This window comes from Rhincodon typus, chromosome 8, assembly GCF_021869965.1.
Source record: "Rhincodon typus isolate 14 chromosome 8, sRhiTyp1.1, whole genome shotgun sequence".
Classification (NCBI taxonomy): Eukaryota; Metazoa; Chordata; class Chondrichthyes; order Orectolobiformes; family Rhincodontidae; genus Rhincodon; species Rhincodon typus.
Window position 1 is genome coordinate 57,109,265 of NC_063339.1, and position 16,824 is coordinate 57,126,088.

Consider the following 16,824-nt stretch of genomic DNA (forward strand, 5'->3'; position numbering starts at 1 on the left):
ATGATGATTATTTCTGAGATGCTTGACCTGCTGTGTTCATCCAGCTCTACACCTTGTAATCTCAGTACGCACTGCTTTACTTGTCACAGCCTACCCAATAGCAAGGCATTTCTGTCCCATTTGGGACAGAAGCTGCCAAAAGTGGTTCATATCTGCCTCCAGGAAGCCATGATGATTATTTCTGAGACCAGCTCGAGTATTTTGTGTAACAACACAATTTTAATCTTTGCAGGGAAAGCCTCCTTCTCGAAGAACACTACCAGATAACAGTTCATGAAGTACACCAATTTACACAGGATCTCAAAAATAATTCATGCACTTGTCTGAAATCCTGCAGCCCATACTAGAATATACTCAACTACAAACTGATGATAGCTACACCTCTCAGTGATTTTCTTGCAGGTGGACTGTAACTATGACCAACCACAACCTAGGAGAGTGGTCAGCACTGTTACACCACAGCGCCGAGAAGCCAGGTTTGACTCCAGCCTTGGGCAACTGTCTAAGTGGAGTTTGCACACTCTCTGTGTCTGCTTTGGATGTTGCTAGGGAATCCCGTTTCCTCCCACAGTACAAAGATGTGTGGTTAGGTGAATTAGCCTGGCTAAAAATTGCCCTGTAGTGATGAGGGATGGGCAGGTTAGTTGGGTTAGCCATGGTGGGGGGGGTTACGGGATGGGATGAGGGGACAAGTCTGGTAACGATGGTCTTCGGAGTGTCGGTGTAGACCCAATGGGCCGAATGGCCTCTTTCTAAACTGTAGGGATTCTTTGATTCTAACTGATCAAAGAGGTGAAATCCCAAGTTTCAACCATCCATGGGAAATGTGGGCAACTCTCAACCACATGAGGATGGGAGAAAATATTGCCACTTGCTCCACACATGGGGCATTTGGGATAGCTCAAAATGTAACTATAGCCATCCAAGCCAGACCACCGCTCATATACTGGACTTCTGCCCTAAGAGATCCATTCCTGGTGCCATCACAATGAAACTAATATTTGAAGGCTCTTCTTGAGATTTTTCTAAAGAACTCCTTCTTGATTTTTAAGGGCTACTTTTTGGTTTATAGGGGGTCCCTCATCCTAGATGCCCATAAATTAATTGATCATTTATTAATTGATCTCGGAAAGACCAGTATTAAATGATCCAATTAACAGTGTTTCTCTGTACAGTAGCTCCGGAATTTAGCAGCCTTAAGCCAGAAAAGGCAGGAAAGTAGATTTGAGGATTGTCAGAATAGCCATGATCTTATTGAATGGCAGAGCGGACGCGATGGGCTGAACAGCCTATTTCTGCACCCACGTCTCATCATCACAGCCTCTCTTGCCAGCTCTCCTTTGCAGCGTGCTCCTCCACCTCTTCCTGCAGAATCCCTTTCTTCTGTACCCCGGTAGCCTATCTTCCCATTGTTGCTCCAGGCTCAGGCCGATGCACTACCTCTCACCTACCCACTGCTCAGCTGCTCCTCTAATCACAGACTTCTTTGTTTAGGGCGAGATAAACAAACAGTCTTCAACTGGAGAGCAGTTCCTCAGAAGTTCTGTCATGTTCAAGTACAGGATGATTTCTCTTTCATTGGTTACCTGTCATTGAATTGTCCCAGTTTCTATGTGGGTTTTTGAGGTAGAATTAAACCACTGCCCCAGTGTGTTTTGAACCATAAACAACCTTTAACAAAGCATTAAGTGAAGCTATTGAATGAATTGCTAAAGCCCTGATATCAAACTGTACCCCCAGCAAATTTAAAATAAAAATCTTGGATTTCCTAAAATCAGTCAATGAAGTGCCACATGAAAGGTTAATTTGTAAGATAGGGGCTCAGAATTGGGGGTAATATAGAAATGCAGATGGAAGACTGGCAATAGACAGGAGCAACAGTGGAAGTAACCTGAGCATTTTCAAGCTAGAAGGCTGTAATTAGTGATTTGCTGTAAGGATCAGTGTTAGGACTACAGGTACTTAAAATCAACAATATGCTATAATCTACAATATTTAGCTGTCAGACTTGTTCTATATGTTGTTGTGTTTGTTAGCCCACTATATCTGGGTCCTCACTATGAATTATGGCTTCCCATTCCCTTCATTTAGTTTGGATGCTGTTCACATTGCAATACAGACAATTTAATTGTTTTTATTTATTACCCTTTTCACTTTTTTTTTTATATACTTGCAGTCAATACCTGACTGTTTATACTATCCTTCTTCCTTTTCTGGGGGACGTAGGTACGTTTCTATTTGGGGAAACATCTAGAGTAGATAGGATGGCAGTGTATTTGGAGACTGAAAAAAAAAGAGACAGAAACGGGATCCACTTAGAAAGAAAACTTACTTGGTTCAGAGTTTGGGGAAGAAAGGAAGGGAGATATCTTTGGAAGAAACTCAGAGTGTGGCTTGGGAGGTTGGTGGATTTGATTTTAAAAGAGAGCTTTAAGGGATGACACAGGATTAAAACTTTCAAAGCAGAAGATTTGAGTAAAGGGAAAAGAACTCTTGTTGATAAGAGGCACATCACTCTTCAATGTGAAGCAGAGGCTAGAGATTTTAGTCCCTGATTAGCATTCAAATTGGACAACAAGTGAAATGAATTTCAGTCTGCTAATGCAGATTTTCCGTACTTGAGAAATTTTAATTCTTGATTGGTTCATATCAGGGTTTTGTGATTGTGTGTCCATATCCAAGTCTATATTTTCACTTATACACACACACATATGCTTTATGGGTATTTAAAAGAACTGCCTGCTTACCATGATACTCTTTAAATGCTTGACTTCATCTTCTTGTGTCCTGTAGGAATCCAGTTCTTGTTGCACAGATTCAGCTACTTCCGGAAAAGGACTACACAACAAGAGGTCAGGGATTCATAACACAGCCATAGCATGAGCTCTAAATTTCAGCTTGCCATAAACCTGTCAAAATGTCTCTCCACAGCAAGGACAAACCCCAAGAACATTCTCAATGTTACAAAATCCCAGGACCAAACCAGTGACAAAGCACGGATTTTACCCTAGTGCTACTGGACACCACTCCCCTGGCCACTACTACAAATTACAGATAATGGAACTTGGATATTACCTCCTTGTATCCTGTTAGTTTTAAAAATTGCAACAGATAAAAACTAAATACTAATATAGAAGCCATTTTCAGAATAATGATCAGAGACGTGACATTCAATCTGTAATGTAAATGGTAAAGTCACCATAGTCCCAGAGGACCATAGGGCTCTCACATTAGAGAGACAAACTGGTGATGGTTTAACCTGAGGGTCACCACGCCCCAGGCAAGGAGACAGACTGCGAAGTAGAATCCTTGCTGGTAACCTCAGGTGGTGTGGGAATTGAACCCACACTGTTAGCTTTACTCAGCGTTGTAAGCCAGCCATCCAACCAACTGAGCTAATTGATCCCTCTATCACACACTATATGATAAATTAGCTGATTGCATAAAATCAAAAATCCTCCAACTCACTATGAGCAATGTCACAAATCTACTAATAAGTTGGCAAGTACATATCTCGTAATTGTACTATATAAATATTGTCACATGTTATGCAACATGTAAGTATTTACGCAAGTATTTCCTTTTGAAAACATTAAAGTAATAAAATCTCGAAGTGCATTACCTGCCTTTGTGCCTTTGCCAAAAATTATCGGCAGCTGTCAAATCGTAGGTTTTTTTATTTTTTTTCTTTGGTCTAGCCCCTGCAGGAGAATTTTCTTGTCCAGGGGTTTCTTCCAGGTTTACCCTATTCAAATGGAAATCCTGCAGAAAAATATACTTGTTAGACAATATGCTGATGATATCTATCAAAGTTCTCCATTTTGAGAAACTCCCTTCCACTACAACTCTGTCTCCTGTTGCCCAGCCAGTTCTCTATCCATCTAGCTAGTACACCCTGGACCCCATGCGACTTCACTTTCTCCATCCTACCATGGGGAACCTTATGAAACGCCTTACTGAAGTCCATGTATATGACATCCACAGCCGTTCCCTCATCAATCAGCTTTGTCACTTCCTCAAAGAATTCTATCAAGTTGGTGAGACATGACCTTCCCTGCACAAAACCATGCTGCCTATCATTAATAAGCCCATTTTCTTCCAAATGTAAATAGATCCTATCCCTCAGTATCTTCTCCAGCAGCTTCCCCACCACTGATGTCAGGCTCACCGGTCTATAATTACCTGGATTATCCTTGCTACCCTTCTTAAACAAGGGGACAACATTAGCAATTCTCAAGTCCTCCAGGACCTCACCCGTGCTCAAGGATGCTGCAAAGATATCTGTTAAGGCCCCAGCTATTTCCTCTCTCGCTGCCCTCAGTAACCTGGGATAGATCCCATCCGGACTTGGGGACTTGTCCACCCTAAATGCCTTTTAGAATACCCAACACTTCCCCCCTCCTTAAGCCAACTTGACCCAGAGTAATCAAACATCTATCCCTAACCTCAACATCCATCATGTCCCTCTCCTCAGTGAATACCGACGCAAAGTACTCATTAAGAATCTCACTCATTTTCTCTGACTCCTCGCATAACTTCCCTCCTTTGTCCTTGAGTGAGCCAACCCTTTCTCTAGTTATCCTCTTTCTCCTTATGTATGAATAAAAGGCTTTGGGATTTTCCTTAACCCTGTTTGCTAAAGATATTTCATGACCCTTTTTAGCCCTCTTAATTCCTCGTTTCAGATTGGTCCTACTTCGATATTCTTCCAAAGCTTCATCTGTTTTCAGTCGCCTAGACCTTATGTATGCTTCCTTTTTCCTCTTTGCTAGTCTCACAATTTCACCTGTCATCCCTAATTTTGCCCTTTCTATCCCTCATTTTCACAGGGACGTCTGTCCTGCACTCTAATCAACCTCTCTTTAAAAGCCTCCCACATATCAAATGTGGATTTACCCTCAAACAACTGCTCCCAATCCACATTCCCCAGCCCCTGCCGAATTTTGCTATAGTTGGCCTTCCCCCAATTCAGCACTCTTCCTTTAGGACCACTCTCGTCTTTGTCCATGAGTATTCTAAAACTTACGGAATTGTGATCACTATTCCCAAAGTAATCCCCTACTGAAACTTCAACCACCTGGCCGGGCTCATTCAATAACACCAGGTCCAGTATGGCCCCTTCCCGAGTTGGACTATTTACATAGTACTCTAGAAAACCCTCCTGGATGCTGCTTACAAATTCTGCTCCATCTAAACCCCTAACACTAAGTGAATCCCAGTCAATGTTGGGAAAATTAAAATCTCCCATCACCACCACCCTGTTGCTCCTACATCTTTCCATAATCTGTCTACATATTTGTACCTCTATCTCACGCTCGCTGTTGGGAGGCCTGTAGTACAGCCCCAACATTGTTACCGCACCCTTCCAATTTCTGAACTCTGCCCATATTGCCTCACTGCTCGAGTCCTCCATAGTGCCCTCCTTCAGCACAGCTGTGATATCCTCTTTGACCAGTAATGCAACTCCTCCACCCCTTTTAACTCCCTCTCTATCCCGCCTGAAGCATCTATATCCTGGGATATTTAGTTGCCAATCTTGCCCTTCCCTCAACCAAGTCTCAGTAATAGCAATAACATCATACTCCCAGGTACTAATCCAAGCCCTAAGTGCATCTGCCTTACCTACTACACTTCTCGCATTAAAACAAATGCACCTCAGACCATCTGTCCCTTCGCGTTCATCATCTGCTCTTTGCCTCCTCTTCCCTGTTGTCACATTGACTTCATTATCTAGTTCCTTACAGGCTTTAGTTACTACCACCTTACTGTCCACTAACCTCTTCATTTGGTTCCCATTCCCCTGCCACATTAGTTTAAACCCTCCCCAACAGCGTTAGCAAAAGCACACCCGAGGACATTGGTTCCAGTCCTGCCCAGGTGTAGACCGTCCGATTTGTAATAGTCTCACCTCCCCCAGAACTGGTCCCAATGTCCCAAAAATCTGAACCCCTCCCTCCTGCACCATCTCTCAAGCCACTCATTTAACCTGCCTATTCTTTCATTTCTACTCTGACTAGCACGTGGCACTGGTAGCAATCCTGAGATGCGTAATGCAGTTTCCATTCAGTAAAAAAACCATTGCTTCAATTGGCCAAATGTGATTTTATATTTCATGCTACCAAAAGAAAAGATTAAATTTTATGCATCTTGTAGCAGTTATATCAAAATCACAAAACAAATCATTCTACTTGCTTCGAGCAACAGTCGGCTACTGCTCCAAAGAGACATGAATTACAAGAAAAAAATTAGAGTGGCTGCAGGATAATACAACATTTACCAAGTAAAATGTGTGCATTAGCCACACATAGGATTGCATTCTGTGCAGCACCAGTGCAAATTTAATACTTTCCAAACCATTTTTCAGAGGTTCTTAAAGTGAGGTTGTTAGCTGGGTTCACTGTGGGGAGTTTTTATGTTACGTTCTCGCAACCAGAATGAATAAAGGTAAGACTTCCCCATCCCATTTAGTCAATAGAAGCAAGTTCCATTCCATTAACCTGAATGCATTTGAACTTTGGCTACAGAACTACTTTTCTATGTGCACAGATTTTGTGCTGTCAATGATGGTGTGACAGTCGCTGCCATTACTCTACTGAAACTGAAAGCAATTTCAAGGACCTGCATATATACACAAAAACACAGTAGTCCAGAAGTTATTGTAAGTGACGCTATTATTCTCCAGAAGGTGCACTGGCAAGATTTTCTCCACCACTGAGAACAAACTCTAAGATAATGAAAAAAATTGCAACAGCCCTTGAAATGTTATATTTTGTTGAATGAGATGTAACTAGATTTTAAACAGTGTACTCACTTTATAATTTCTGCCAGTCACCCTCACTGGGTCTGATAAGTTCTTACCTTTGTGGAACCAAACAGCTGCATAAGTAATGCTTTTTTAGAACGTTTGTTTTCTCTTAATCCAAAGTGATGATCATTGATGCTTTACATTTAAAATTTCACTCTCAAAACCCTAATCGTTCAGCCTTTCGCCCCTCAATCAGCACAGCATTTCTGTGGCTAGTAAACTTCAACTCCACACTCGATGGTCTCTTGCCCTGATCTTTTCCTTTTTAGTAATCCTTATCCTCACTATCTTAAGTCTTAGAAACAGAAACTTGAAGAAATGTGGTCTAGAACTGGTTCAATCGTTCAATACCAGTTCTGGCTAGACCACATAAAACAATCATAGAATCTCTACAATACAGAAAGACGCCAATTGGCCTATAAAGTCTGCAATGACCCTCCAAAAAGCATTCCACCCAGCCCTAGTCCTCCTATCGCTGTAACCCCTGCATTTACCATGGCTAATCCACCTAGCCTGCATATTCCTGGACACTATGGGCAATTTACCATGGCCAATCCACCCAATCTGCACATCTTTGGACTATAGGAGGAAACCAGAGCATCCAATGGAAATACATACTGATATGAGGAGAACATGCAAACTTCACACAGACAGTTGGCCAAGGCTGGAATTGAATCTGAGTCCCTGGCACTGTGAGGCAGCAATGCTAGCCATTGTGCGACTATGCCACAATGTCGAGTCCTGTTCTCATCTATGATAATGATCATTATTCCACAGTTATCCTGGAATGCAAAGATAATCCCTCAGCTTCTTTCCTCTACTACAATACATATTTTTAAACTCTTTCCCAGTCTTTGACACCTTCACCTCCAACAAGGGCAAGGAGCGTATGGATAGCTTTGTCATTGAGATGGGGAACAACTGGTCAGGCGCCTCTGCTGTTTTTCTTTTGCCATTTCACTAGTCCATTGGGCTGAATTGCTTTTAAGTCTCTTCTCTCCCCTTGGCCTCCACCCCACCAATCCTGAGCTTGTACTTTTCTCTCGTTTCTCTCTTAACAGCTCTCATAGCTCATGTCACTCACTGCATTCTAGGCCCTATTCCCAATAAGCTACTGATCACCAACTTTCCTTTTTGGCTCCAATGTTAGCTGACTTGCTCTATTGTTCGCTCTATTGTCCTGATTGCTCATGACACTGGCTTGTTGGCAGCAGTCAGTGAGACAGTGTTTTTGCCTTTACACTGCCTTCAATGAAGGAATATTCAATGGCTGTTCTCAAGCTGTGACCTTCACAGCACACAAGGATATTAGCACTAATACACATAGACCAGGGTTGAAGTTGGTTTTATATGTCCCTGGAAGGGTAAACCGCACAAATATCTTCAGGAGATGGCCTCCTACTGAGAGAGATTGGGTAGTCAGCCTCTTTTTTTTTTTTAAAGTCTTTCTGTTTGAGGTTTCCCTGACACTGTACAAGTGTGATATTCCAGAATTCCTCTCCGAAAGCTACCAAATTTATGTCCTCAGTCACCTTGGCTGTATCAGACTTCTTTTAAAAAAATGTGGGAATTAAAAGATTGATATATCATAGAATGCAGGAATATGATTCACTGTCTTGACAATTGAGAAGCTTGATATTTAGAGGGGCTACATGTGAGTTTATACAAAGTCTTAGCTCATAGACACCTCCGAAAAAATGCCTGGTATATAGCTGTGGCACACTTACATTCTTTCTTCCATAATTGCAGCAAGATTTCCTTATATTCTCACCTGCTCGCAATAAATGGTGACACATCTTCTGCCCCCTTAATTGCTTGCTGGGTCTGCAATTTAATGTTTGATTCACATGCAAGGATAACCCAATCATTCTGAAATTCAACATTTAGTAGAGTCTCACATTTTAAACAGAGGCTTTTCTGCTGACATCCTAACAGATGTGCATTTGCATTGTGTTTCCAAACATGTACATGTACTGACAGCAAAGTGTCCTGTCAGTAAACAAAAAGGTGTAGCTGGAGTAAAATATTTGGTGTAATCTCTAAATGTACATTATGCAAAACCTCCAGCCAACACTGAAACACAACCAAATTAGTTCCTGTAAACAAAATGGATATCATGATTACTGTTGGAATATAGTAATGATACAATAACCTAGAATTGATTACAGAAATTTGCATCAGAATGGTAATTTGAGTACAAATTTTATCTGAAGACCCCAATCTTAATTAACACTAATAGCACAGATTAGTAATACACTTGGAATAAAACACCACTTTCTTGGAATATTTGAATACTGTTTCACCTTCAAACAGGCACAAAGTTGGAACACTAACGTGTGCAGTCAACTCATTTTGATTCTTCTGGCCTAGCGAACAGCAATACACTGCTTCTGTCATACAGGTCACACTGGATTTTGGAGGCAAAATCTCTAACTGGAAAAAGTGAATCTGTTACAAAGTTATGTTTAACCTGAGACAAATCAAGATGACATGTTGAATATGAAAAATTCCATTTGGTACTTTGAATCAAAATAACCTGTTATTTCATTATTGTCAAATAGTTACATAAGACTTGGGAAGTTCCAGAATTTATAGAAACACAGCATGGCTGCAGCACAGGAGGCGGCCATTTGGACTCGTGTTTAAACCATCTTTTAAAAGGAGCAAATCACCGAGTATTAACCCCCTACTCCACCACAGACCTACTTATTCTTTCTTTTCAGAGAACAATCTAAAATCTCTCTTGGATAACGCAATTGAATGTTAGGCAGTGCATTCCAGATACTAAACACTTGTTACCCAAAAGCTTTTCCTTATGTTGCCACTACTTCCTTGCCATTATCTTAAACTTGTGCCTCAATTTCAATCCTTACACCAATGTGAAGTCTGATCCTATCTATTCTGCACAGACCCTCATGATTTTGAATACCTCTGTCAAATCTTCTCTTGATCCTCCCTTCTCCAAAGACAGCAGTCACAACTTCTTCAAACCATCTTAGACTGAAGTTCCTCACCCTGGAACCATTCTCATGAATTATTTCTACACACTCTAATGCTCTCACAGCCCCCCTAAAGTGCATCATCCAGAACCTGACACAATACTCCAATTGAGGCCAAACCATTCTATATAGTATACTATAGCTTCTGTCCTTTTGTGTTCTATGTCCTTATTTACAAAGCTTAGGATATTGCATAGTGATTTAGTAATCACTCTTTCAATCTGCGTAGGCACCTTTGCTGATTTATGCACGTATATACCCCAGTCACTTTGCTATTTGCATTCCACTTTATAATGTCCCTCTCATTTCTTCCTACTAAAGTGAATCATTTCGCATTATCTGCTTTAAATTCCACCTGCCACTTATTCATCTGTTCTACCAACCAACGTCCTTTAGAACTTCTAAGCTATATTCATAGTTCACAAGAATTCCAAGTTTGTACTGTCCAAGTTTTGAAATTGTAAAAAAAATTGTCAGTATAATGTCTATGTTTAAACATTTTTGTTTAACTATCCAACACATAAGCTGTTTTTACAAAACTGAATGGGAAACATTCCAAATTTATGTGGAAACTAACTGGCTAAGAAAGAGGAAACAGGCCAACATAACAGTGGCTGCGGGCAACAGCTCATAGAAATATTTACTTTATAACTTGTTGCTATGGCAACATGCAACCTATTAAAACCCAAGAGTAAAATCACCAATTGTGACCTACTGCAATATGAAATTTGTTCTACTGTGTTAATTTATTTGCATTAGATTTAACAAGATTTACTTTCATGTCAACTTCAAACATTTCTGATCACTCAACTCAAAAACACGATCAATTCAGTTTTGATGTTTTCTGCTATATTTTACCCCGCAAAAAGTCATATCCAATTTCTAATCCGAATGTGAGGAAAAGCAAACAGTTTGATTTTTGACCAGTCAGAAAGTTCCAAGAATAGTCAACTAGTGATGATTGACTAATTCATTTCTTTTAAAATAAATTAACAGCTAATGCTTTTTGTACCAATATATATTTGTGACTGGGTGTTCCCTAACATTTCAAACTGCAAAAGACTACTGAGCTTAAAAGCTACTATTCAAAACAATTATTACTAGTCATATCGTTTAATATAAGAGATTAATATTTTTTCCAAATAGATTTATTGTATCTTTTCTGACACTTTTTTAAATCAGTCAAATTGTCAGAAAAGTGAACCTAGTAAGTTATTCGCTGGGGGAGAAAGGGCAAAATGGTATAACATATTGATACATGTCTTGGCTAGATTAAAATCCTCATACTTCCTGGCTGGAATAATAGAAAATTTACAAATTACAATTTAAAACTCAACTCAAAATATGTTCTCACTTTTCAATTAAGGTGAATTGGCACAAATTGTATTTTCTCTAGACAATAAATATGTATAAAGGTGTCTATAATTTATCTGTGAACCATCACATTATAATGAAATCTATAGTATAACTGCTTCTAGTAAACCTATTGCCTAGCATTTAAACACTGAGCTGATCAGTGGTTTCTACTTTTTTTTAGATGTAATGCTGCGCAGCATTATGTCAAATTTGTTAGATCACATTGGAATCTTGTCCATGCATCTAAGCATTAATAGTTCAAAGCACTCTTCTTCTGTGGTAGTCTCTCAGGATTAAGGATGACTTGCTTCCAATGGGGTTTGTGCATTCTAGGGCAAGTGATTCCCAGCGTGGAAATGTTAGATTTGTTTAGAGAGGCTTTCAGGGTGTCCTTGTGAAATTTCTTCTGCCCTACTAATGATCGTTTACCATTGCAAATCTCAGAGGAGTGCACTCGTTCAGGAAATCTTGTGTTGCACATGAAGATAATGTGGCCCACCCATTGCAGCTGGTTAAGAGTGACCAGTGCCTTGATATTGGGGATATTGGCCTGTGAGAAAACATTGACATGCCTATCCCCCAGTGGATTTACAGGATTTTGCAAAGGCAGTGCTGGTGCTAACTTTCCAAGTGGTTCACGATGTCTGTTGTAACATAGTCCATGTATCTGATTCATTGAGGAGGGTGGAAAACTCCATAGATCAGTCATATCAATAGCTTATCCATCATTATTCATCATGTTACGACATGGCACAGTGAGTCTGATTCGGTCTGTCTTGCTAAGACTAGATTTGTAACACGGCGGAATTAAAACATGCAATGACCCTCAAAATTGCAAATAATCGACTTTAGACACAAGTTTATAACTTAAACAAAAATGAACAATTCATTATTAATAACGTAACTTTAGCTGAATACAGATGAACTCAAGGCAATCTAATCAATATCTACAATCTAAGCCCAATTTTCTTTGATCACCAAGCCCACTTTCACAACAACAGACATACTTGAGGGATAAATTAAAATAAAAGAATCGTAAGTTGCCTGTTCAATAATCATTTTAATGATGAATAACAAGCCTTCATGAAACCCAATGGGTTACGTTACAGGCACATAGGATTGAATCCTGCTTGAATTCCAAAGCAACTGGTCAATGCTAACAGCTTCGGCAGACCTCCAGAGACTTTTCGTTATTTCTTATAAACTGGGGTTCTTTTCTCAGGACTTTCAGCAAATTGTTAACTGGAAAATAACTAGGCAGATCAAAAACCAAAAAACTCATCCTGCAGCTTTATAGCAACATTGCCTCCTACCTAAGAAATCCATCAAAAGCAGTTCACCCCTTGCTTTCTCTTTCTTTTTAAATATCTTCAGTGGTTGGCTGACCAGAATTGAACATTGGTCTCGAGTGACCATTTCAACATGCAGCTGCCAGTCCCTGATCATAACAACATCTTGGTGCTGGTTCGTCTATAATGTTCTTGGAGCATTAATTAACTTGTTTTATCTTTCCTGGCTAGTTCCTAACAGCAAATATAATTCTTTTGTAATTTTTTTTAAAATAAGCTGCCGTTCAAAGTTCAATTCTCAACTGTAACTCTCAGTTCCAAACCAAAAATGAGAAAAATAAAAAGAATAATTATAGTAGTCTCAACAACTATCACAAAACTCAGGATACTAAATGGCATCACACCAACTTGCACAATCAAATCTGTCCTCTACATCAGGTTACTAATTGTCTACACAAATAAGCATGTGGGTCTTTATTTTAAATCTTCAATAAATGTATGTCCACATTCAGAAATATGTTTCCATTTCAAATGAATAGAGAGAACCAGCAAAAAATAACTAAGCCTAAACAACTTTACTGTTAGCATTTCAGTACCATAAGGTGCAAGTTCAAAATTGTAAGTGTGTCCTTAAGACTGGTATTTTATTTGGATCACAGAAAAACAAAAATACTCTCAAAACTGTACAATTCCACAGCAAAAATATTAATAAGAAACATGTCTCAAACTATTTATTGTCTTTCCACCTTTTTAAGAAAAAGTTTATTCCAATGCCACATTCAATTTCTTATCATTGCTGATCTAATGCAAATTTGCAGCTAGAATATAGTTAGTTACGAAGACTAAGAATTGTTAAATTCCAAATATTTTAACAGAAATGGTTTTTTCAGCCTGATCAGAAGACCATAGATATAGGAGCATAATTAGGCCAATCGGCCCATCGTTTTTACTCTGCCATTCAATCATTGCTTATATGTTTCTCAACCACATTCTCCTGCCTTCTCTCCATAACTATTGATTCCCTTACAAAGTAAGAACCTATCTATCTCTGTCTTAAATATACTCAATGACTTGGCTTCCACAACCTTCTGCAGCAATGAGTTCCACAGATTAACCACCCTCTGGCTTAAGAAATTCCTCCTCATTTCAGTTATAAAGGACCATCCCTTCAATCTGAGGCTATGCCTTCGGGTTCTAGTCTCTCCTGCTAGTGGAAACATCTTCTTCACATTCACTTTATCCAGGCCTCTCATTATTCTCTACATTTCCATAAGATCTCCCCTTATCCTTCTAAAATCCATTGAGTATAGACCCAGAATCCTCAATTACTCTTCCTATGATAAGGCCTTCATGCCTGGGATCATTCTTGTAAACATCCTCTGGACCTCTTCCACCGCCAGCATAGTCTTCCTTAGATATGGCACCAAACCTGCTCACAATATTTCAAAAGTAGTCTGACCAGAGCCTTACATATATATGGGCCTCAGCAGCACATCTCTGCTTTTATATTCTAGCCCTCTTGAAATGAATGCAAACATTGCATTTGCCTTCCTAATTGCTAACTGAAACTCCATGTTAACCTTAAGAGAATCTGGAACTAGGACTCATAAGTCCCCTTGTGCTTCATATTTCTGAAATCTTTCTTCATTTAGAAAATAGTCTACGCATCCATTCTTCTTACCAAAGTACATAACCACACACTTTCCCAATTTGTATTCCATCTGCTAATTTTTTTGCCCACTTTCCTAGCCTGTCCAAGTCCTTCTGCAGCCTCCCCAAACTCCTCAATACCACCTGTCCCTTCACCTACCTATGTTTCATCTGCAAACTTAGCAATAATGCCCTCAGTTCCTTTGTCCAAATTGTTTATGTATAACATGAACAGATGCAGTCCCAACATGGACCCCTGTGGAACTCCATTAGTTACCGGCTGCCAGCCTGAAAAAAGACCACTTTATCCCCACACTCTGTCTTCTACCAGCCAGCCAGCCAGCCAGCCAATCTCAATCCATGTCAGTAACTTGCCCATAACACCATGGGTTGTTATGTTATTTAGCAGCCTTCTGTGCAGCACCTCGTCAAAGGCTTTCTGAAAGTCTAAAGAGATATATGTCCACTGGCTCTCCTTTGTCAAACTTGATCGTTACCTCCTCAAAGAATTCTAACAGATTTGTGAGATATGACCTCCTACTGATGAAGCCATGCTGACTCAGCCCTATTTTACCATGCACTTCCAAGTACTCTGTAATCTAAACCTTAATAATGGACTCAAAAATCTTACCAATGACAATGTCAGGCTAACCAGCCTATAGTTTCCTGTCTTCTGCCTCCCTCTCTTCTTAAACAGGAGTGTTACATTAGCCATTTTCCCTGACTCCAGTGATTCCTGCAAGATCACCACCAATGCCTCTACAATCTCATTTATCTCTTAAATTATCCTTATTTATCTATTATCTCCTTTATAATTTTTGGACTGTAGTTCATCTTGTACAGGTGAATTATCCACCTTCAGACCCTTCAGCTTCCCTGGTACCTTCTCCTTGGTAATAGCCACTACACTCACTTCTGCCCCTGGAATCTCAAAGTTTTGACACTCTTTAAAAACTGCTGGGAAATGGAATTTTATGCAATTTCTTATTGTATTATTGCAAATAGCAATAAACCTCTATTGAACTACATCTTATTACTCCAACAAAAACAAATTTGGTTCAGTGAGCCATTCATTTTAAATTCATATTCTTGATACTTTTTGCTCACTCATCTCCAATACAACAATATACTTTGAAAGTAAGCTATGCAATCAGTACATAACTACTCAAATATGGTAGTTCACAACAAAAGGAATTATTCAGAACTGACCTTGAAAAACACTGCTCACAAAGATTTCAGAGGTCTCGAGGACTGGTTTCTCTATTTGACATTACACTGACATCTGATGGTGAACCTGTCTGGTTCAGTAAAAGTGAAGCTATCAGCTAAGCTCATTAGTCAACCAGACTGTAGCATTGTTACTGAGATAGTAGGAAGAAGGGTCTGAAGAAGGGTCTAGACCCGAAACGTCAGCTTTCCTGCTCCTCTGATGCTGCTTGGCCTGCTGTGTTCATCCAGCTCTACATCTTGTTATCTCAGACTGTATCTTTTACAGGCAGAAAATCAGGAATAAAAAGCACTGATTATATTTCACCACTTAACCAATGTACAGAAAACAAACAAAAATTGGGCCACACAGATGGGATATATATGGAAGCAGAAATTTTATAAACAAATCTAAAAAGTATAATTGTCAAAAGCGTGCAATATTTAAATATTTGAGACAGTAAGATTCCATACTTCTAAACTTAGTTTATCGGGTCCTGCAAGTTGTTCACTGTAACTTTAAACTCAGAAAACCTCACTGAACAAAGTTTAACATTTTCAATGGCTTTAACAACCTGAACAATGCATAAATTGTTTAGATTTACATCAATTAATTAATACTATGTTGCTTGCAATTGTGAAGACTGCAGCAGGATACTTTGTGAAGCAAAAAACAATCACTGGCATCAGCATCTGGATTTAGACCACAAAACATAGGAGCAGAAGTAGGCTTTTCTACCAAGTGAACCTGCTCCGTCATTTAGTGAGATCATGAGTGATTTGATAATCCTTAACTCCACCTGCTTTTACCTTAAATAACTCGATTCCCTGACTGATTAAAAAATTGTCTCAACCTTGAATATACACAACAACCCAACCCCAACAGCCATCTGCAGTAAAGAATTTTATATATCCGCTACCCTCTGAAGAAAGAAATTCTTCCTCATCTCTGTCTTAAATGGGCGACTCCTTATGTTGAGATTATGCTGCCTGGCCCTAAGCATTCCCAGAAGGGTAAACAACCTCTCTGCACCTACCATATCAAGCCTCTGAGGAATCTTGTATGTTCTCTCTCATTCTTCTAACCTCCAATGAATACAAGCCCTACCTACTCAACCTGTCCTCATAAGACAAGCCGGCCACACCCAGCATCAACCTAGTGAACTTTCTCTGGACTGCTTTAAATGACATTATGTTTTTCTTCTGTCAAGGGACTAAAACTGTGCACAGTACTCCAACAGTTGTGTGACTAATGCTTTGTATAGTATTTTTATATGCCATTCTCTTTGAAATGAAGATCAACAGTCCATTTGCTTTTCCTTTTAGCCACTGAATTTGAATTTTAACATTTTGCAATTCAAACTGGAGGATTCCCAAATCTTTTTGTGCTGCAGCTTTCTGCAGTCTTTCCCCACTTAAATAATATCCAGCTCTTCTATTCTTTGTGTCAAAGTACATAAACTCACATTTTCCCACATTATGTTCCATCGCTATATATGTGCCACTCACTTAACACGTC

At 39.5% G+C, this 16,824-nt stretch overlaps 1 protein-coding gene across 1 annotated transcript in view; it reads right to left on the reverse strand.

Annotated features, from left to right (window-relative positions):
* scfd1 (sec1 family domain containing 1) overlaps window positions 1–16,824 on the reverse strand; it is a 141,658-nt gene that overhangs the window by 104,874 nt on the left and 19,960 nt on the right. The window contains exons 6-7 of the mRNA XM_048600432.1: window positions 3,623–3,762; window positions 2,748–2,838 (exon numbers count right to left, since the gene is read on the reverse strand). Coding sequence (XP_048456389.1) covers window positions 2,748–2,838; window positions 3,623–3,762 — 231 coding nt within the window. The remainder of the gene's footprint in view (window positions 1–2,747; window positions 2,839–3,622; window positions 3,763–16,824) is intronic.